The sequence below is a fragment of the Amia ocellicauda genome, chromosome 3, assembly GCF_036373705.1.
Source record: "Amia ocellicauda isolate fAmiCal2 chromosome 3, fAmiCal2.hap1, whole genome shotgun sequence".
In the NCBI taxonomy this organism is placed as follows: Eukaryota; Metazoa; Chordata; class Actinopteri; order Amiiformes; family Amiidae; genus Amia; species Amia ocellicauda.
This window is the reverse complement of record NC_089852.1, coordinates 35575650-35597108: the sequence shown is the minus strand read 5'-3', so window position 1 is coordinate 35597108 and position 21459 is coordinate 35575650. Positions and strand designations below refer to the sequence as shown.

Here is a 21459-nt window from a genome sequence, read left to right as displayed (position 1 = left end):
CTAATGAAGGGATATGGATGTGAGGTAACTTGCTGCAGTCACTTTCTTAAAATGTGTATGATAAAAATGCCTTTGATAAAGATCTGAATCATTCATTTGGAATCTTCAGCAGGAAAGTTTTGAATGACTCAAATATAGAAGATGACTGCACACCAAATACCACACATGACAGTAAAAGCACTTGCAGGTGCCTTAAACTCACCAGGTTGGCGGTCGCAGTTTCTTTTTGATCCCCTGGTAGACCTTCAGGGATCTGACTGGCCACTCTTTCTCAGGCCGGTGACTCTGTGAAGGGAGAGTAGAGAATAATAAGTGGTTAACACTGTCTGCGCTTGGAGAAACTGGGCGAAACACGCACACGCACACACGCACGCACTCACGCACGCGCTAGATGATTCAAAGCAGTGGGAAAGAAGCAGGGGGATTGAACAGAGCATGATCACACAGCTTTAAACTCATGTTTGTCAAAGGGTACTGGCTTAAGAACAAAATAAAATACAACAATAAAGTGTTATAAAAATTTAAATAAGGAAGTTGATTTTAGGAATATTACAAAATGTCTGATGTATACATCTTTAGCAAATTTGCTTTTAATATAGTTTGCACAGATTTTTTTTTTAACAGCTTAATGTTTTTACATAAACATTTTAGAAGACATTTTTAAAAAGGTAGAAAAATCTCCCAAAACCCAATTCATCAGATAGTAACAGTTGAAGGTATATTGTTAGAGTACATATATAATACTATTAATATAATACTAATTTAGTCTTGCTTTTGGTTGAAAGCAAGGAATACCGAAGGGAAGAAAAACATTGTGGATTTGTTCACAACATCACTTCACCTGAAACAATTTCACAGTGCTTACAGTACAAGCTGTGTTGTGAACACAATCGAGCCTCAGACTCAGAGCAGCTACCCTGCCTGTTTCCATGGTTGCAAGAGCACAAAGTATTAGTGCCCAAAGAGTGACAGCTGACCCACACCCAGTGCAAGTACAAACCCAGTGCAATTCTCAGAGTGATGTCAGCCAAAACTGAGAAGACCCCAGCAGAAAGTTCAGAAACAAATGAGAATATATTTTTTAAAAATGAAAAAAAAACACCAACACCCAGGGAAAATGTGTACTTACACACTGCAGCTCGGGAATCTGCAGTTTTTGAAGACTCTGTGTGTGTGAAATGGTTGGTGAGCTATGTAAGGAGAGACTTTCCGACCACTTTCTATTCTTAAATAAAAATACCTGAAGCCCTTATTTAGCAAATACATTCCCCAAACAAATACCATATATCCAAAAGTTGGCCAAAATGCATTTTTATAGCTTTCTGAAATACCAAATAAGCCTTTTTTACTCAAGATTGAAGATCTAGTTTAGTATACAGGAGGGATTTCTTAACCAGTCAAATATATGACAACATAGCAAAATAAATTCATCCTTTTCAACTAGGGATTTTGAATGCATCAGAAATACCTTAAAAGGTACACTAGATACCCAATGTCTACTGTAAAAGCAGAAAGTGTAGCAATTACTCCTTGTCAATCCATCACAGACTAGAACAGCATTTTTCAAATGTGATCAGTCCTGAGGCCTCTGTCCCACCAACCCCACAGAGACACGGACACTGAAAACCTATGGAGCCCCCGAGAAGAGCGTTTAGAAATGAAACCAGTCAATTTTGAGCTCACAGTTTATTACTTCATGCACCCTTTTGTGATTTATAATAATTACTCATTTATGTACCGACATTTTAAAAGGGTGTGCATGACTTGGTACGCCATGCCCCTGCTCTTTTATTTCTTGCCTAGGATTTAGGAAACCACACACACGAGCACAGAGCTACTGCGGTTTCTAACCTGTACGCACTGGTCACTTAACCATGGGCACGAATGGAAAAAAGCACAAGCGCACATTAATGAAGGTGTGCAAATTCTTTTAATTGGTTACTTTCTATCAGCCATGTCATCTCTGCAGGCTCTACAAAAAATGTACACAGACCCGCACGTCTAAACACCCTGCTTACCCGCACTTCCTTGTAGAGTCTCAGAGAGGTGCTGGTGAGGATGAAGTAGCGGTCGTGGAAGCTGCCCGTGTTCAGCCCCAAACCCAGCAGGTTCCTCTCCTCACGGAACTTCATCATGCCGTGCTTCGAGTCATCCACTTTACTGGCTGATTGGAAGAAAGGCACAGTTTTACCAAACTTTTAAAATTTCTTAGAATAGGACGCTTGCACAGCACTTGGACCAGAAATCTAATTTATAAGCCTTCGGACTTAAACGCAGCCCATGCAGAGTATTACAATTATGTTTCTCAGACCTGAAGAACCCACAAGGTTCATAAGAACATCAAGTCCCACACTGTGACAACCTTAAGACCTGGTTAGAATGAACGTCCAGGGCAAGATAAGTGAGGAAGGCGCTCTCCGGATATTGATTAAATTGTAAGTACAGCCACCATGCCTGGTTTCATTCAAATTTAACAGATTTTTCAATTCATTGTTCTTTTTCAACAGGCCTTTTGCAAACAGTAGCATTGTTCAGGGTTTTCAACTTTCCTTTTAAAAATGCATTTACATTGTGAACTACTACATAAAGCAATTATTTGATTTGGTTTACTAGGAGGAGTAAACATTGACTGTAATGCGGATTACTCAACAGGTTTTTCCAATTATGCAATCAACAACAGTTTTGCAGTTGATTAAGAACAAGTAAGAAACTGAACGCAGATTTTGTAATGGTCTCCCGATTGCCGATAAATCTGTACAAATACAGGTGTGTGGCTAATACCACTGAATAACCTCCCGAATCCTCCAGTGCAAAACAAAAAATGCAATTCTGTTAACACTTTTCTTGCAAGGCAAGGAGTGTAAACTAATGAGGCAATTTACAACTGAATGAGCTGCATTTCAGTGGACAAAAGGAAAGAGTGCATTGAGTTTATGAAAGAGGACAAGCGGCGAGCAACTACACTTTCTACTTTAAAACAGGAATTTATTAACAGAACAGGTTTTGCACCTCTTTGCCCTTGGAGCAATCACATTGTGTCACAGTTCCCTTTAAAATATACTGTGCTTGCATTTGTTACTTTGAAATGAAACTAGATCAGATTTCAGATCCCCTCAGACAGACAAAGGTCAAGCATGAAACTGTGTGTGTGTGTGTGTGTGTGTGTGTGTGTGTGTGTGTGTGTGTGTGTGTGTGTTGGTGTGGGGGTTGTCAGATACATCAAATATTATGTCAACTGTTTTTTTCATCCACAGTAGGAGAAGGGGGAAAAAATTAATGAGGGTGGAAAAAAAAATAAAAACCTGTCAGCCAAATGCATTGTATGAATTCAAGGTCTTTGCCCTATGGATTCTCAGTGGCGCAGCTGATGAACAATATGCAATGTGAAGAGTAATAGTTTAAATCCTGACATGTAGCGGTCTATTGTTTATGGTAAAGTGCTTTGGCATGTCCTGACATGAGAGGCACTTTATAAAACAAAGATGGTGATTTTTTGATGATCCCAAAACACTAGAGGAAGCTCCAGTCCCGGCCCACACATACCCAGATAGATGAGCATGGCTTCCATGGAGTAGTGCTTCTTCACCACCAGGCAGCTCTCTGTGCCCATGGAGTGAAGGATGGGCAGGACCTTCTCTTGATAGTGCAGAGGCCGCTCTGTGAGGAAACATGGGGACATTGGCACCGATATTTCAGTACAGCCTGCTTTATGAGCGGATTCACACGTTATTATTCATCTATCACGGGTCTTGAGTCAAACTCTCACCCCTACCTGTCTCTTCCTTCTCGTTCACCTCAAAACAGCACCAGTAATCCTTCTCCCGCACAGAGATTTTTCGCCGGTCGAGGATCTCCAAGGCAAGTTCAGCCGCGGTCATGGTCGCTGGGATCTAAGGAAGTTGAGGAGAGCAGGACTGTCAGTTTGGATTAAATTATGGCTCTAGTGGTAGTGTCTCAAAATGACATTTGTCCTGGATACTAACCTTTCATTTTTTTTTTTTTTTGCTTTATTTATTTTGTGAAAGCTAGACTTTAGCCAATCTTCTGTAAGAAAGGATATGAATCTCTTTGAAAACTGTTTTCAAAGACTTGGTAAAGCCTGGAGAACATCAGGCATGGATTCCATTTGCTTACTCTATGAAATCAGTAATATGTTCTCAGTTTCTGCCACATGATTATGATCTTCACGCCATGAGAATGAAATGAGAAATAAAGGCCTCACCTTTACATGTTGCTCTGCTGTCTCCTTCTTCTCCTCCAGGTAAACTGTGCAAATGAAATCTCCAGCAGGCTGGAAGCAAAAACATCTGATCACACACTATCTTAAAACAAAAACAACAAAAAGCTGTCTTTCACTTTTCAACTGAGTTTTTTTTTCCTCCGTCCTTTGGTATTTTAGCAGTGTAATATATTCATGCTAACAAATAGTTTTTACAACATCAGTTTCCATATATATTCTATTTTTTGTTTTTATTCTATTTAGAATCTACAGGTAAACTTCATAACAATAAGGTCAGTATGTGGCCATAATGCAACATCCAGCTGGTTTCAATTTAAATAACAGCCTAGTCAATGAAGTATGTTTTGCAAATCATAAGTATGAAAAAGAGGAAGACTGTCTTCCTGCCTTTCCACTGACTGTTAAAAGTGAAGATGTAACACAGGAAAAACACTGTGCCACACATACTCACTGGAACCTTGCTGCTGGAGTTAATTTCCCGTAGCTTAATGATGGCTGTAATTTCATCCAACTGTTTCTTCAGCTGCTGTTCATTAACCTGCAGAGACATTGTGCTACACTGTTACACACACATCCAACCGCAATTCTACATATGCACTACAGGTGGCGCCATCATGCCTCAAATCTTTTTACACCCACACCACCTGACTGACTGATGATGTAATTATGCATGTATTTATAGTCACAGCATGGAAGTGAATGCAGTGTTTATTGCAAAAGATGTAGCACTGCTTTGAAAATGAGAGCACAATAAATAAAATAAATACTCAACAGCTCTCTCACTTGTATGTCTTTACAACCACTGTGAAATAACCATGCAAATGTCCAAGGCTGCACTTGATTTCTCCCAAAGCAAAGTGAATGTGCAGTCTGCTTAGTCAAATCACTCATTGATTAATAATCTCCCAATTCCTTTAATCATCTAAATTACATTCTATTAACGTGTAGTGGTATTTCGAGTGGCAGCAGCTACAGATATTTGTTTAGTCATGCATCTATATTACTAATATTTCTTATTTAATATTATTGCTTAGAATAAATAAATTAGGAAACTATTTCAACACTTAAGTCAGATCTGAAAATGTATGCTCCCAGCTCTATAAATACATTTGGTATGTTACGATATTCAACCCACGTCTTCTCAATTCTGATTAGATGTATCACTTAAACGTCAGTTGGTCAACACTGCTATTGGTAAAACTTTCTTGCAAACGGTAATGTTGCTGAATACACAGGAACCACACCTTCCCCCTTCCAAGCCCCATGGTATGGGAGGCAGGAAAAAAGTAATAACTCTTTTTCACCTGCATTGCCATACAACTGAAAACCCATAGTATGAGCACTCAGAGCAGCATAGCAGAGGGTCAAAAACCATAGCTGTTACCTGCTAAACTACTGCAACTGGCACCTCAACATATACAACACGAGTAGTTAACCACAAATTCTTAATTTTTCTCTCACTTGTAAAAACATCTCTATTAAAATGTCGATGTGAAACTCACATTAAAAATGGCCACATAGTGGCCAATAAGCTCCTCAATGACTCTGCCAGCATTGTAGTCCTTGCCGTCGGTCTGGAAGAGTGTGGGCCCAAACACGATGGCCAGGTTATGGAGATTCATCTGATTCATATCTGCAAATCGCTGGACACTGCCAGGAGAAACGCAGAAAACGCACAGTCAGTCCACGTTCTCCAAATCATGTGTTTCTGATCAAAATGTTGACCATTCGTTTTTTTCTTCAGTCAAATTAATTTCATTAAGCAAAAGCATCGTTCTTCAAATGCAAGTATAAAATCTGGATTTTCCAAAAGGCCTAGAGGAAAGCCTATCTACATTTCAGTCTGCACAGTTGGTGTCTGCTGCTCTATTTGGACAAGCTTGTGGGGGATCTACACAGCAGTGAGACATCAAGCATGGGTCTCCCCTGCATCCTCAACTTTAAATGTACTATTTCTCCTATCCACAACTTGACCCCAGCTGTTGCAGTGGAAACTAAATGAGAGCAATTCCTTACCAATAGAGGTGGTTGACAAGGGCTCTCACAGTGGCCTTGTTTACTCGAGGCAGGCTGCTGAGCAAAGACTGGTAATTCAAGATCTTCTGGCTTTCATCTGCAATAGCTGTTAGGGAAAGGAGGGAAGCAAATTCATCATAGGGGTTTCTTTGAGGAACCAATGAACAACCAATTAGTGTCAGTGAAGAAGGCGATGTTTAAGTAATATATACAATGACATCCTTGACACTTTGGCATTTTAATTGGAATCATTTCTGAGGAATGTGTGGAGAAATTTAAAAAACGCTTACAACTGAAGCAAGTTAAACATGTTTGAGAGCCAACAGTGCACTGTGATTTGGAAAGAGTACTTATCTAGAAAAATACCTGTATGTAATATCATAACAATATGTATTATATTTTTAATTAAGGCTGAGTGTGAGTGTCAAACCTCCAAGTGCATCACAACTTGTGATAATAAATGCATTTAATGAATACAATAAAATAAAGACTATCAGAATAACAAATTAATATAATAAATAAACTGAGGTTGTTAACTGTAATTAAAAACGGATTACAAGTTACTACTATCAGACACTTCCTTACAATCTGCTTGTAGACTTCTTTTCAGGCTTTATTTTTGCTTGAATAATCAACGAGCAGCAGATCACAAATTAAGCAGAAGAACTGGTAGAGAATTGCAAGGACTACAATACAGTATGTGAAACAAGATGATTAATCTCTTAAAAACAAAAGCTGATTATGTTAAATGGCACTTTTAAATCAAGACACGTTCCTGCTGAGGTTCAGGAATGGGCCATTAGGACAGGGTCACACAGAGCAGGCCGTGTCATGCATCTACGAATAAAGGTGTGGGCTGCGTCCTGCAGTTGGGAGTCTGTATACTGTACCCGAGGTGCTGAGCCAGGCAGCGGAGGCCTCACTGGTGAAGATGCCCTCTTTGACATCTCTGAAGAACCTCTTGAGGACGTTGGACACGTCATCCACCTGGTGCTCTCCTTCCTTCAGCCGCACACTGCGGGCATCCCGGCGGAAAGACTCCAGCAGTGTGGCGATCTTGGAGTTCACCCCGCTCTTCCGGTAGATCCCCTCTGATGTCAGGCCTGCAGGGACAGATGTGTTAGGTGGCAGTCAGAGCAGTGCATCAGCAGGATGAAAACTAGGCATGTGTACCCGTTTATTCCAGGTATTGCAGTAACTCACTTTGAATATTTTGCGGAGTGCGCCGAGTTCATAATCTCGCCTTCAGTTGGCATTATTACAACAGGCTGTGATAGATCGTATTGAAGAAGCGTGCATCCTGCTTTGTGGCTGTGTATAACTATGTTCAATAAGCCTTGTATGTAAGTATGCCTCTTTCCTAACAGAAAAGCAAATGAGACAAGCCAATAACTTGAGGACTTGTCAGGATGCGATTAATATGGAGACCAGTTACACACAACTACTTTAAACATGTTGATTTATATTGCTATATTTTACAGAACCCTATTTAAATGTCTGATCTAGAGTCGTAAATCCACCAAAATAATGACTTTTTAAATTGTTGTTAAATGTTTCAATTTCTGCAGAACTCCCTCTCTCCTTCTAAATATCCTCAATCATCTAAAAACAAGTTATAATTACACAGCTCCTGAATCCATTTCGGAAGTAGGAATGGTCAATGAAAAGTAATCTAATCACAACACAAAATACGACATTCTTCAGCAAAATAACTTAGAAGTTCAACATTAGTGTTTATAACTCTTGAGATGTCCTACAGAAAATCAGTTCTGTACATAAGCCCAATGAAATGTGACAGCACTATGAAAATGAGAAGCTTTTTGTAAGGTATCAATTCCCAACAAGACCTTTTTTTATGGGAATAATGACCTAGTTCCTGAGTTTAAAATTTAAATGATCCCTAGCAGAAACAGTGATGGCTTGTTGCAGCAAATGGATTAAACTATATCAAATCAATAATCTTTACAAAACTATTTGACCCATGTCATGTGATCACATGAACATCCTGTTTATTCCTGTTTACTGTCATTTCAGTAATAAGAAATATTTGGTATCCTCTCTTCACAATCACTCAAACAAGTCAAACTATGTGTCTGCAATACTGAAAATATCCTTGCAAACCACCACTCATTAGAACTGTTGTGAGCCAGAGAAGACTGTGAAAATAGCTGAGGACAGCCTGCTGCTCACCGCACTGCGTGATGTAGTCAATACACCGGTCCACTATCACCGGGATGTCCGACTCTGTGAGCTGCTGCTGGCTCAGTGTGTCGCCAGAGCTCCCGGCTGCCCGCTGTATGGCTGTCGACCAGGTCAGATAATCCAGCTTCCGATTCCCCTGGATGTAGAGAGTCCTGTCAGGAGGAAACCACTGCATTAGACCACAGAGCGCTCCCCAGCAGATGGCACAGTACCACCATGCAGGGCACAGCGAGTGACCATTTTAATGAATTTATCATCTCAACATGTTACTCCCTCCAATTTAAGGGATTTTCAGGTATCAATCCAAACAAACAAGCTGCATGGAAGACAGCACAGGGCCCTTCAAGAAATTATGTTAGTGTGGATTATTTGTCAAGCAGTGCAGTATAAACAAAGCCATTTCTCAGGGGTCTGTGAACTCACCTTCTCCTCTCCACCAGCACGAGCACCTCATTCTCCTGCTGGATGGCTGTGGACACAGTGAAAGAGGGAGTATTTGCATGAGGAAGATTTGGCATTGCACCACATGAATTAGGCAAAAACACAAAAACTGCTCAAGTGGCAAATGAATCAACGACTGCACAAGAAATTAATTTGGTAAAAATACAGCTATCTATTCTGAATGATCTAATTCCATTTCTATAGTGTCAATTTGTTTTCTTTGATGCATTGACAGCATATCTTACAGCATTGATAGCATAGCACAACTCTCACCGCCTTATTTCCCCACAGCACCATTTGCTGTGTTTCGCTAGATGTTTAGACAAGGCACTGCAAAACTACACACATAAGTGAGCTGGTGATTGCTGGCCAGCACTTACAGAGCTCCTGCAGTTTCTTCAGGTGAATGGCTTCTTCCCCTTCACTGTCCTCGAAACAGGCGTACAGCGTGGAGCCAACCAGAGAGAACCAGCCCACCTTCGGGCTCTGGAGGTTGAGCCCATCTTTGTACTGTAGCTTCCCAATTCTCTCAAAGTCCCGGTTGAGCAAGTCCTCCGCACTGGATGGGATAAAAGACTGCAAGAGGGGGACAATAATCAATCGGGTTGACACAAAAAAACAGCAGCACGAGTGCGTGCAAGGTAACGAGAAGATCAACGAGGGAACGAATAAAATACTGCTGCTAAAGTGCTTTTGTCTGATTGACCACTATCGCACACAACCAGGAAAACCTCCCAAAGGTTTATTTTAAGAATTAAACACTATCTGGAATCCCACTTATTTTGCAATTGAACCGAGTGTACATATAAATCAAATCCAATGTACCCCTCTGCCTTTTCTCTCTCCTCTCTAGTTTACTGCTTGCTGTAGCCATCAACACATGGTTTTCTAAACAATTTTTTTGGTGCCCCCATTCTAACACATGCTCTCTTTCTCTTACATTCATTTCCTTTAAAGTTCCTCTTAATTTCTGTATCTTCCCCACCCCCTGTTTTTCATCATTTTTTATCTTTAACCAATTAAAATATCTCTTTCAATGCAAATATCTTAAAATCTATACAGTCCCTTATATTACATTTAAAAATAGCAATGCTGGGCCTTCCAGGCAGATACTTGGGCTTGCACTGAAAATTAGATTGAAAATACAAAGCACTGTTTTCATATGCTTTGCTTTTGACCTTAAAACACAAAGCAATACAGTGAGGGGATGGACCGGAATTTGGTATTATTAGGCCGAGTGCCAACAGAGCATGTTTAAGCCCTAAAGGTTACTGAAATGTTACCAGGAAGTTGAAAAGATAAAAATAAACTTAGTACAAACAATGGCAAATACACCTACATATAATGGAATGAGCTGCTATCAAGGGAATACCATTTAATGTATATCACTGCTGTTTCCACATTCAGAAATGTTACTGTTACTATAAATACATAAATAAAGAAAAACTAACAAGTTAATTAATTACAAGTTAGCGGTGGTTACCTTGGCAATAGACTTCACCCATTCCCGCATGACATCAGGACTATCGGTCCCGAAGAGATAAAGCCTCTCAGAGTCTGTATAGATTTCAAACGTGTGGTCGTAACTGAAAGACAGGCAAGAACATTTGCTCAAAATAAAGGCCTGAAATGCATTTAGTTTTCTATATTGATACCTTATGATCTGTTGGAAGTTGGACACACAATTGATTCAACTAAATGGCTTATAAAATATAAGGATCCTCAATTTTAAAGTATTGATATGTAAAGTGAGTATGGATTATCCTGCTTACAAACGTCCTGCCAGTGTAATATGAAAAGATGTCCTCATAAATAAAATAAATTACATGCGAGAGTGCAAATACCTACCCATGTGTTTCTAAGGGATTGACAACAAGACAGACGATCTCCTTCATCTTGAGACCCCCATTGGGTGTCGAGTTCCGGTCACTCTCATAGTAATTGAAATTCCCATCATTCAAAGTGCACCAGCGCCGACTAAACTCTATAAGGATAACAAAGAAACAAAACAAACAATAAAAACTCTTCCAATGTTTGGTTTCATACAATTCAGGATTTTAATCTGCCCCCTTTAACAGCTTTCACCCCAAAAGCCTCTTTGAAACGAAAGAAAAAAACATTTGAAAAGGCTGGAGAAAAGAGACAATTTCATGCATTTTACATAGTACTGTATTTATAAAAAACATTGATTAACTAATGGGGGGATGCATTAATGACTACTCTCTTACTCTCCAGGTTCTCAGTCCTTCACGCATAACCATACACACCTAAAACTGTACTCAGGCCTTACACAAACTGCTTCCTCTTCCAGTTGTGCAAAGAAAACAAACAGAGAAAAAGAATACAAAAGGACAACCTTCTTTAGCTCTGCGCTCGGTGATCGGCTTTCCCATCGAAGCGGTCTTGTACAAAAATCCATTGTGTGTGATGGAGGGCGGGGCCATATAGTGCACTGTGTCCATGTGACCTCCCACCTCTGACCTAGGAATCTCTGGAAGCACAAAACAAAGAAACTGCCATCAACCAACAGAGAAGCATCAAGGTTACACATCCTTTCCCAACACAAAAGAAAATAGATATCATTGTTGTGTGGAGATGGCCTCCATTTCTGCTCACCCGTGTTCTTGTTCTGGGTCAGGAACTCCACCTGTAGGTGTTGCTCGTAGCTCTGAGCCAGGGAGATGGGAGTGGGGAAGTCGGGGTTTCCCGTGTCACAGTTCACATTGGCTCCACAGAATACCAGGGACAGAGTCTCCAGAACGTCATTCGATTGGATGTTGATGCACAGAGCCTGAGGGCAGACACACAACAGCCTGTGAATCACCACTCTCTATCAAAGGCATCTGGTAAAATGAGAAGACGCTGTACAAAGGTGGCCCCGGCTGATGGTCATACCCATTCCAGACCTGTGGAATTAACTGCAGGATGGGGCGGGGCCTTGCAAACCATTCAAGAATGTGCATAACTGCATAGCTAGTGCAGTGTACTGTAGGGAATATTAATATTATAAACTGAAAATATGCAGTTATTTTTATAATGATTAGATAGTAAAAAACAAATATTTGCTTCAAAATCTGTTGCTTGCCTCTTTTCTCACAGTTTAAAATGGAGAACAGGAACTGCATGGATCACTCTCAGGTGATCAGGTAACTCCACACATGGGGACCAACCAACACAACTCCTGCAGGGTTACATCACAAGCTGCAGTCATATACCATCTTTATTTTATGAGCACTGTCACATCAACGTAATCAATAAATGTAAGGCAAGTCATAAAACTAACTGCATTCAAAACAGGAGAGCAATCTCACTTTCTTACACCAGCGTGGGGAACTATTTGGAAATACACTTTTATCAAAACAAACTTGTCTAAGTAGAGTAAGATTGATCTTTGTATATTTGTTTGTGTGACTGAGTGTATGTTTCATTAAGTAAGTTTGAGGGTTTTGAAACTTATAAGCTACTCGGTTTAAAAATAGCCAGAAGAAAATAAATAAGTCAGGAAAGGGATCAGGAAAGCAAAGAGAGAAATAGAAAGAAACAGCTCTTGGAGCTAAAACTAATGCAAAGAGCTTTTTTCAATATTACAACAGCAAGAGGTCAATAAAGGAGGAAGTGAAACAGATAAAAATGGAAGTATCATGGAAAACTAACAAGATGTGGCAAATGTTCTAAATGAGTATTTCACAGAGGTTTTTACTAAAGAAAAGATACCAGATAACACGCCACAGGTTTACAATCAGTCCAGTCAAACCCTAAGAGAGATCAGGATAAATGAGGAGGAGGTACTAAATGGACTAGCAGCATTAAAAACAATCAAATCACCTGGGTCAGATGGGATATTTCCAACAGTACTTAAAGAAATGGGGGGGGAATTATTTATAGGCCACTAACTAAAATATTCCAAATGACTCTAAGAACAAGGGAATGTGGCAACTGACTGGAAGACGGCAAATGTCATACCAATCCACAAGAAAGGGGACAAAACTGAGCCAGGAAATTACAGACCAATCAGTCTCACCTGCATCACTTGTAAAATGTTGGAAAAAATGATTAGACAGAAAATAGAGGAGCATCTTAGTGAAAACCATATTCTTGGAGATAGTCAACATGGGTTTTAGATGAGGCAGATATACTTATTCAAAAAGCTTTTGATAAGGTTCCACACCAAAGACTGGTCCTCAAATTGGAAGCTGTAGGCATTCAGGGTAATGCAAGTAGATGGATTATGAACTGGTTGATGTATAGGAAACGGAGGGTGTCGATTTGAGGAGTCACTTCTAACTGGAGTGAGGTTGTTAGTGGAGTTCCACAGGGATCAGTACTAGGGCCTTTGCTTTTCCTAATCTATATTAATGATCTGGACTCTGGGATGGTTATCAAACTTGTCAAATTTGTAGATGATACTAAAATACGTGGCTCAGCAGATACAATCTCGGCAGCACAGGCTATCCAGAGGGACTTAGATAATATTCAGTTGTGGGCCGACGCCTGGCAGATGAAATTCAATGTGGACAAGTGCAAGGTATTACATGCAGGTAACAAAAATGTCCACTATAATTACACTATGGGAGGAACAGAACTAGATGAAGTAACGCATGAGAAAGACCTAGGAGTCTATGTGGACTCCTCACTTTCTCCATCCAAACAATGTGGGGAAGCAATAAAAAAGGCAAACGGAGTGTTAGGGTATATTGTCAAAAGTGTAGAATTGAGAACAAGGGCAGTGATGTTCAGACTGTACAATGCACTAGTTAGAGCTCATCTGGATACTGTGTGCAGTTCTGGGCTCCACACTTCAAGAAAGATATCGCTGCTCTAGAGGCAGTTCAGAGGAGAGCAACCAGACTTATTCCAGGTCTGAAGGGAATGTCCTACTGAGAGACTGAGGACCTGAACCTTTTCACCCTGGAACAGAGGAGAATACGTGGGGACTTGATTCAAGTCTTCAAAATCATGAAAGGCATCAACCACATCAAACCAGAGGAGCTTTTCCAGCTCAGCAGGGACACACTCACCCGGGGATACAAATGGAAATTGGGCTTCAAGGCATTCAAGACAGAAAACAGGAGACACTTCTTCACACAGAGAGTCGTCACAATTTGGAACAAAATCCCCAGCGATGTGGTTGAAGCTGAAAATTTGGGAACATTTAAAAATAGACTGGATAGGATCCTTGGATCACTTACTTATTAATGGACACCAAACGAGCACGTTTGTAAACTCGTTTGTAAATTTTCTTATGTTCTTAAGTCTCGATAATGAAGATCTTTAGCAATGCTTTGCGAGTACACCATGTTCGCTGAGGATACTTTTCATTGCAGATATGCGTTGAATACACTTTTTTAGATACATTCCAGATCGGTTAATAGATGTAGGCCTAATGTTTGTCGACTACAGAAAAATGTGTCGCAATTTCAAATTCACCTCTGCAGTATCACACAGAAAGCACAAGCAACTTGAACTTGAACAACTTCAAATGATAAGCAAAGTTTGAACAACATTTGCAAGCTTGAACAGTTTAAAAATGATAAGCAAAGGGTCTATAGAACAAGCCTACACAGCCTATTCACCTGGCCTGAATGCATTGAGTCTCAGCACACATAACCTGCCCACACAGTGAGAAAACAACAAAAGTAAATAGGAATGTCCCTCTCTAGTGGAAAACTCTGTAACCTGGCAATCCCAAAGACATGGAGATTAAAGCAGAACCACGCATCGAGACAGTCTGTGTCACACATGTTGGTAATTCTGAGCTAATGCCTTCTGAATGACTCCAGCTCTGACATGGGGGCCAATCCAGCAGAGCAGCCAGACAAAGGCCTCTCTTCAAGGACAGGAGAGCAGGAAGGACTAGACAAATTGCTACACCGCTCGCAAATTTGCAACGCTGAAGTTTTCCCCACTGAAATTTTGGCAGACAGTGTTGGGGTCTTGCAACGTTGTCAGTACTTAATAGAATAAAACACATACCTATAAATAGTAAAACCAAAGAAACTGATAACTTTGCAGTGGTCTTTTAATATTTTTCAAGAGCTGTAGGTGGCTTCAATTTATGCACAAGGTTAAAATAAACTAGGGGAATATTCTTATTGGCTGTAAAGGTTGACAACTCTGGAGTTTGTGGAAAAAAAGGCCCTAGAATTTGTAGGCAACAGAGAAGCACAAAAAATAAAAAGAACAGTTTAATTTGGTGCAGCTGCAAAACAGCACAGCAGCGCTGAGACTCGCATAGATCACAAGAATTACATCTCTGAACCATCTGTAGCATGTCCTCAGACACAAGCACTTTTGTTTAAGACAGAAAACGAAAACAGAGGCAACACATATTTCTCCAAGCTGTAGCAATCCCTACCCCACACATATATAAGTAACAATGCACCCAGCTTGTGAAATAAAATGTACTTAAAACAGTGTTTTGGATAGTTTGTGGTCTGCCGGTTCATAGCATCGGTTTCTGTCTAGGCAAGCAATAACATAGTACAGCGCTGAAGAAAAAGTCAACCACAAATTTCCCTTACACAATACCTCCAGTAAGCTTCTCAGGCCAAGATAACACTTTACACAGTGGGTGTGCCCGAGATCAGATTTTTATTTTTAAATACATACTTTTTGTGCCGTTGATTTAAAAAAAAAAACGAATTACCCTTATTTCAAAGTGACCTTTGTGTTGTTAATGTTAATGTTTACTTGAACCAATCGCCACACAGTCCATTTAATTTTAAGATCACAAGGCAACGAGCATTCTTCATGTATTCAGGTGACTAAGAACCTGACACTATGTACTAAACACACACACACATAAAATGGCAATCCTTTATAATAATGTTTGGTCTGGTTCAGAAGTAACTGCCAGTTCCATCCCAAAGGGTTAATATAGAAAGGAATTCAATGGTTTCCAGCAGGGAGAGGAAAAAAAAAAAAAGAGGAAGCTAAAATAACATATACTTGCCAAGAATCACAGGCAAGCCGATGACAGTACTGCAGTATTCACCCTCACAAAGGGACTGTGTAATGGTTAAAGTAATTAAAAACAACAACAAAATAAAGAAAATAGTACTCACAGAAGATATACTAGCATTCGGCACACATCGCCCAGTGTCCCTGTCACGCAGTACTCAATGATATACAAAATCAAATCAAATAAAAATTCAGCTTAAACTAGCAGTGTCATAAATACGTTTAATTGCTGCAATAGAGCTATAAGGAAACAATATCAATTGTAGTGTGTGCCTACAGAACGTGGGATACAGTTTAAAGTGATATTATGGGTTGACTTTAAAGTGACATTACAGAAGACTTGGGCATTACAGAAGACTAACTTTAAAAAAAAATGGCTTTTGAGGATGAGACTTTCAAAATGAGGAAAAGGAAAAAGTACTAAACATGTTACAGTGAAGATAAATTATGCTTAACTAAAAAAATATTGATATTGATGCTGATAGAAGAAAGTTTCTAGCAAAAAGAAAAAGGTTTGTCACAAACACAGATATTCTTTAAGGTAGGAATTCAAGACTCCTAAATCAAAGACTGCTTGGAGTTGCTAGAGTCTGCTATTGCCACAGTCTTGCATATTAAGTCGGAAAATAAACCGAGGTAAAATTAGGTGAAAAGTCATTAACTTCTGGACAAAACCCCCACAGTGTATCCCCCAAGTATGCAAGCATTCAGGTACATAAGCATGCAAGTATGCCACATCTGCCATTAGCCTTACGATAAACATGTTAATAATGATAGGGAGGGATCACAATATAGGACCCCTACACTCACCCATTAACAGCAGGAGAGACACTGTACAAAGCTCTTCTGGGTGTCAAGCAGACATGGGGAAAACCATACACAGACATACAGATGCAAACACAGGGAAGAAGAAAAGGACCCTGAAGCTATGGAAGGAGCAGATTTTTTCCAGCCCCACTTGGCTGAACCCAAACAATGGGGTGGGGGTAGGGACCAAGGGTAAGAAACATTCCTACACAAGATTCTGATGTCATTGAAGGGGCGGAGACCTCTGCAGTTGGATAAACAAACCAGCATGCAGGCCAAGTCTGAAAAGCTGCCAAGTGTCACATTTCTCGCTCACAGGGATCTGCTGAATGCAATAAGGAATCGCTCATCTGGACTCCAGAAGGGGAAGCTTTTCCTGGCGATTCGGCTCATCAGAAAAGGACAGGGCAAAAGTACAGGATGAAGGGATGGATTTAGTTCGGCAACACATACGTGACGTTACAATTCTTCACTAAATGAGTTCCGTACCTGTGCAATCTTCCTATAATTGCGTATTGCATTTCCTGCTATTTTAGACTAAAGCAAAGGGAAATACAAATGAACCTTCAAAAACATCTATAATTGAATCCATAATTTTCAGTTTGTCTTGGGTATTGTTTTGAAACAATAAATGGTTCCCTAATTTAATGAACAGTCCAGAGATTAGTGCAACAAATGCTCCCCAATAGAGCAAGCAGAGGTGGAATGCTATTGTTACACACAGGGCATTGGCTGATGAAATACTGTATCAGAAAAACAAACACTGCACTGTGAGCAATTCACATTTCTGCAGCATTAAATCAGAAATTAACTCCCTCGCTACTGACTATGCCCTGGCATATACCCTTTATCTGGTACCTGCAGCTTGGTTTCCCTGTCAACAAAATACATATTTTCCAGTTGTTATTCTATTACAAGATGACAGAGGAGCACTTTTCCATTTTATCATTTTTGATTGATCTCTAGGACTGTGTCCCATCAACCAGGAAGTTTTTTCCCCTCAGAACTATGGTTGAAGAAGAACTGGCACAACATACCAGCAACACCCCTCCCCCTATTTCCTGTCATTGTGTTTCTGCATAATCAGTCAACTGAATCTCTTCTGAAAAAGTATTTTATGGTTTGTCTACCTTTACCAGTCATGGAACCACACAAACCACAACCCGATCGCCACACCATGACAAATGTCTACAGGAAGTGCAACACACTCAAAAGGGTTTTCTCTCAGGGGCACACCGAGAAGTCCTCAGCCTACTTAACCTGTTCAGATGCTAGGGAAAATGTCACACGATCATGTGATCTTGTACTAATGCAGTTAACACACGATTGTGACAATCTAGTACTGTACTCTCATTCTCATGACTCACATTAACCAGCTGACTAACTAAAAAGTTAGCAAGTTACCGTATTGGAATTATTCGCAATAAACAAAGTGAAAGCTGAACTTTTAAGCATTACCAAGTCAATAATACAGATGTACACCAAAACTACACTGCTTCTCTGGTAGAACTGTTGACTTGCATACTGAGCGGTAAGCAAGAGAAACATTACCTTACAGTATTATTTCTGATGTTACAAACGCATTAGCGGGATAACTTACTAATGATGCACAATTAATTTTGTATTCACTATTCCAAGACAGCTCAGACTCAGAGCAATGCAAAGGAGAGACGCACTCATGAACCATGGCACCAGGTTATGTAACATTAGGGCTCTGCATTTTAGACAACTGCCTTTCCTAGGCTGCACTCCATTCATCCCAGCTCAAGGTGGTCACATAGTCTGCTTAATTAAAAACGTGTTGATTAATGTCTCAATTCCTTTAATCATCAAAATTAGTCATTCTATTAACGCAGATTAAATTGCACCGATTGTCAAGAGTTTTGTGTTCCGGGAAAAAACAAACTTGCTCACTATGTTTACATTTCTTAAAAAGTAAAGGAGAAATTCTAGCAAGAAAAAAACAAAAAAATGAAACTGTTCAGAACTAAGGAATTAAAGTAACCATTTTTTTTTTCATGTCATCTTAAACGCCACTCCAAAGTAAAAGTAAGTCTCACGTTGTCCAGAGCCTCTTGGTTTCCGAAGAGCTGGTGGTATCGGCGATACTTCCCCTCTCTGTATTTGGCAGCGATGAACCTGCGCCTGTCACTACTGCAGCTCGCCGGGGACAGGGCCTCACTCGGGGGCACATTAGCAGCCCAGAATGTATTGGACCCCCGGTTACCAAGCACTTGGAACAACTGAAAAACAGAGAAACGGTATACGATCCCAGCTGACTCCATTTTCAAATTGCCCACTGACTCTGCCAGTGCTTAGACTTTACTAAAGTATTGTCACCAGTCTTCAAAATAACAGGCCTGATATCTTCTGATGTCTGACAACCCGATACAAATGCCCAGTAAAAATACCCTTTAACATTTAAGCTAAATATTATGGCCATGGCCATAGCTATACATCATGGATTGTCATTGTGTATGCATGAATAAAAATGCAATTAAACCATAACGTGACAGTAACCAAACCATTATAACATTTAAACATTAATGTAAAATGAGGATTAAAGCTCAACCTACCTGAATTAGCTCATCTGTCCAGACTTTCTTGTCCATCTTCAGACTCCGCACTTTTGATATGCTTGGTCCAAGACCTCTGTGTTCACCTGGAAAATAATACAAAATCATTCATCTAGCTAATTCTTAAGTTCAGCACCTTCTTAAAACAGTGCAGTCCTGAAAACTTAAGGGGACTTTACTACCCTGTCACTCTTTGCTTGGCTTAACTTTTAACTGCCTGCACTCAGTGGGTATGGCGCGGCTCAAGGTGAGGGGGTCATACCTGCACAGCGCTTGCAGAAAACCACGCACAGATTGATGGCGGCCCATTCGGGTTTGGCAGCCCCGCAATCTGCACAGAACTGGTTGAATTCGTCTACCCAGATCTTCTCAGCCACTTCGTAGTTGGAGAGAGCTTCCCCAATCGAATTCTGCATGGCCTCTACCCATTCATCCTTCTGCTGGTCTGACTCTGCCACGAAGCTGGCGAGAAACCACAGTCAGCCATACTGCTCACCAAAACCATTGGTTCCATTATAGTTATAAAAAGGGGGGGCAATATGATCAATGGAATGAAAATAATGGCACTTCCATAATTGAAGCCACACTTGGTAATCCAGCCATTCACCAGTCTTACAAAATCCAGGAAAAGTTATTCTGATCCTGTGAATCAACTATTTTTTAAATATATTTGTGGGGTTTCCTTTTAGACCAGATCCCTGAGCACATCGACTTCACAGGCAAAGCTACTGGAGAAACACTAAGTTGGTTACTGAAGAGCCGATGAAATCCAGAGAGAGATGCACCTCCAATCAAAAGGTTTTTATTACAAGCAGCTGCAAGGAAAAGGTTCAAGAGGCGATCTCAAGAACAGTCTTAGAGAAGTTACAAACTACAGGCACTTTTATGCAGTCCAGACAAGAGAGAAAGATAACAAGGCCCACATGTCTGTCCCGTGATGAGTGGAAGCTCGGTTTCTCTGTCTGACACCTGGTCAGGAAGACCCGTATATGGTCAAACTGGGGTTACATTAAGTCATACATAATGTTTAATCTAAGGGGGGCTTGTCCAATGTATCACTGATAAATTGCTGGTGAAAACTGGTTCTTATCAGACCCTGTTCTTCTGGGTATCAGGGTTGAACTATAGCACAGTACCGTAGCGCAATAAGACCAGGAGACAGTGACCCATTTAGACAGACACACAGGGAAAGACATGCAGTTCTACAGTTACTAAAATGTTTGCAGATCTAGTTTAAATTCATGTTTAATCTGAAAACACAGAAGGCTTGATAGCAGTTCACCGAGATGAAGAAAACAAAGGTTTATGTCACGGACAAATTCACCAAACATCCCATTTCTGGCTAGATATTGTTCTTGAACAGCTGTATGGGGAGTGGCCAGATGAGAAGGCCTCCCCATTGTTCAGTGAAGCACAAGCAGATGCAGGCGAACACAGGCAATATCCCCAGTATCCTGTCCACTTCATCCCACATCAGATGAGCTCAGACTCCAGGGGCTGGTTGAATTAGTACGCCTTATGAATGAGTGGTTTGTTAAAACAGAACAAGGTTTCTGCCTCTGCTGCACGAAAATAAAAACTGAGTTCTCTCTACAAACAAAGTAATGGAGGGCATGATAGTTATATTTGCAAGCTGATGTTATTTTTAAAACAGTCTCTGCTTTTTTGAGACATAAGGAACCCATGTGTGTGAAATAAAATACTCACAGTTCAGCTGTCCAGGCTTTCTCCCCACTCTGCATTTCTTTTTTTGCAGTTCCTTGTTAATATATAAATCACAGTGGGGCTGGCAGGGTGTGGGTTACAGTCAACTTGTTCACATTACTGGGTTGCTAAGGACAGAACATGAAATCGAGGTGCTGGCGTAGAGTTTAACCCGACAGCAAACTCACCTGAATGTCCTGTAGGGAGTGGTGAGATCGAAGGCTCGCCGGTCAGCATCCTTCACATTGCCCACATTCATGTCTATGGACGTGATCCCAATGCCCAGCTTGTAATCCTATCACCAGAACGAACAAACAAAAACATAGGAAACCTTGAGGAAAAACCAGCAGAAAGGAGTTCACTTCGATGATAAAAGCAGCTAAAGGATGATGGCAGACCTTACTGTGAAATAAATGTCGAAAGCCAGACAGAGCATGAGTGTGTCCTACAGCTTTGGATGTTGCTGTACAAAATCCAGGTTGTGCCAATCCTAGCTAGATGCAACAATAATAA

The 21459-nt window shown here is 40.4% G+C and overlaps 1 protein-coding gene and 1 long non-coding RNA gene across 7 annotated transcripts in view; both read right to left on the bottom strand.

The window, feature by feature from the left end:
* Positions 1 to 21459, bottom strand: part of arap1 (ArfGAP with RhoGAP domain, ankyrin repeat and PH domain 1) — a 71288-nt gene that overhangs the window by 12196 nt on the left and 37633 nt on the right. For 5 of the 6 annotated variants that reach the window (XM_066699226.1, XM_066699230.1, XM_066699228.1 and 2 more), the window contains 21 exons: positions 21135 to 21241; positions 19505 to 19704; positions 19243 to 19328; positions 18727 to 18909; positions 11516 to 11690; positions 11256 to 11390; positions 10748 to 10883; positions 10383 to 10485; positions 9280 to 9475; positions 8882 to 8927; positions 8447 to 8610; positions 7147 to 7359; positions 6257 to 6362; positions 5743 to 5890; positions 4692 to 4778; positions 4223 to 4291; positions 3773 to 3890; positions 3544 to 3657; positions 2019 to 2164; positions 1130 to 1165; positions 203 to 285 (listed from right to left, as the gene is read on the bottom strand). In XM_066699226.1, the coding sequence (XP_066555323.1) occupies positions 203 to 285; positions 1130 to 1165; positions 2019 to 2164; positions 3544 to 3657; positions 3773 to 3890; positions 4223 to 4291; positions 4692 to 4778; positions 5743 to 5890; positions 6257 to 6362; positions 7147 to 7359; positions 8447 to 8610; positions 8882 to 8927; positions 9280 to 9475; positions 10383 to 10485; positions 10748 to 10883; positions 11256 to 11390; positions 11516 to 11690; positions 18727 to 18909; positions 19243 to 19328; positions 19505 to 19704; positions 21135 to 21241 (2651 nt within the window). The remainder of the gene's footprint in view (positions 1 to 202; positions 286 to 1129; positions 1166 to 2018; positions 2165 to 3543; positions 3658 to 3772; positions 3891 to 4222; positions 4292 to 4691; positions 4779 to 5742; positions 5891 to 6256; positions 6363 to 7146; positions 7360 to 8446; positions 8611 to 8881; positions 8928 to 9279; positions 9476 to 10382; positions 10486 to 10747; positions 10884 to 11255; positions 11391 to 11515; positions 11691 to 18726; positions 18910 to 19242; positions 19329 to 19504; positions 19705 to 21134; positions 21242 to 21459) is intronic. The other variant, XM_066699229.1, reaches the window with a different exon arrangement.
* LOC136746619 (uncharacterized) lies at positions 12037 to 16850 on the bottom strand. The gene is made up of 3 exons (XR_010816407.1): positions 16670 to 16850; positions 15964 to 16016; positions 12037 to 12080 (listed from the first exon to the last, which is right to left on the bottom strand). It is a non-coding gene; the product is annotated as an uncharacterized LOC136746619 (long non-coding RNA).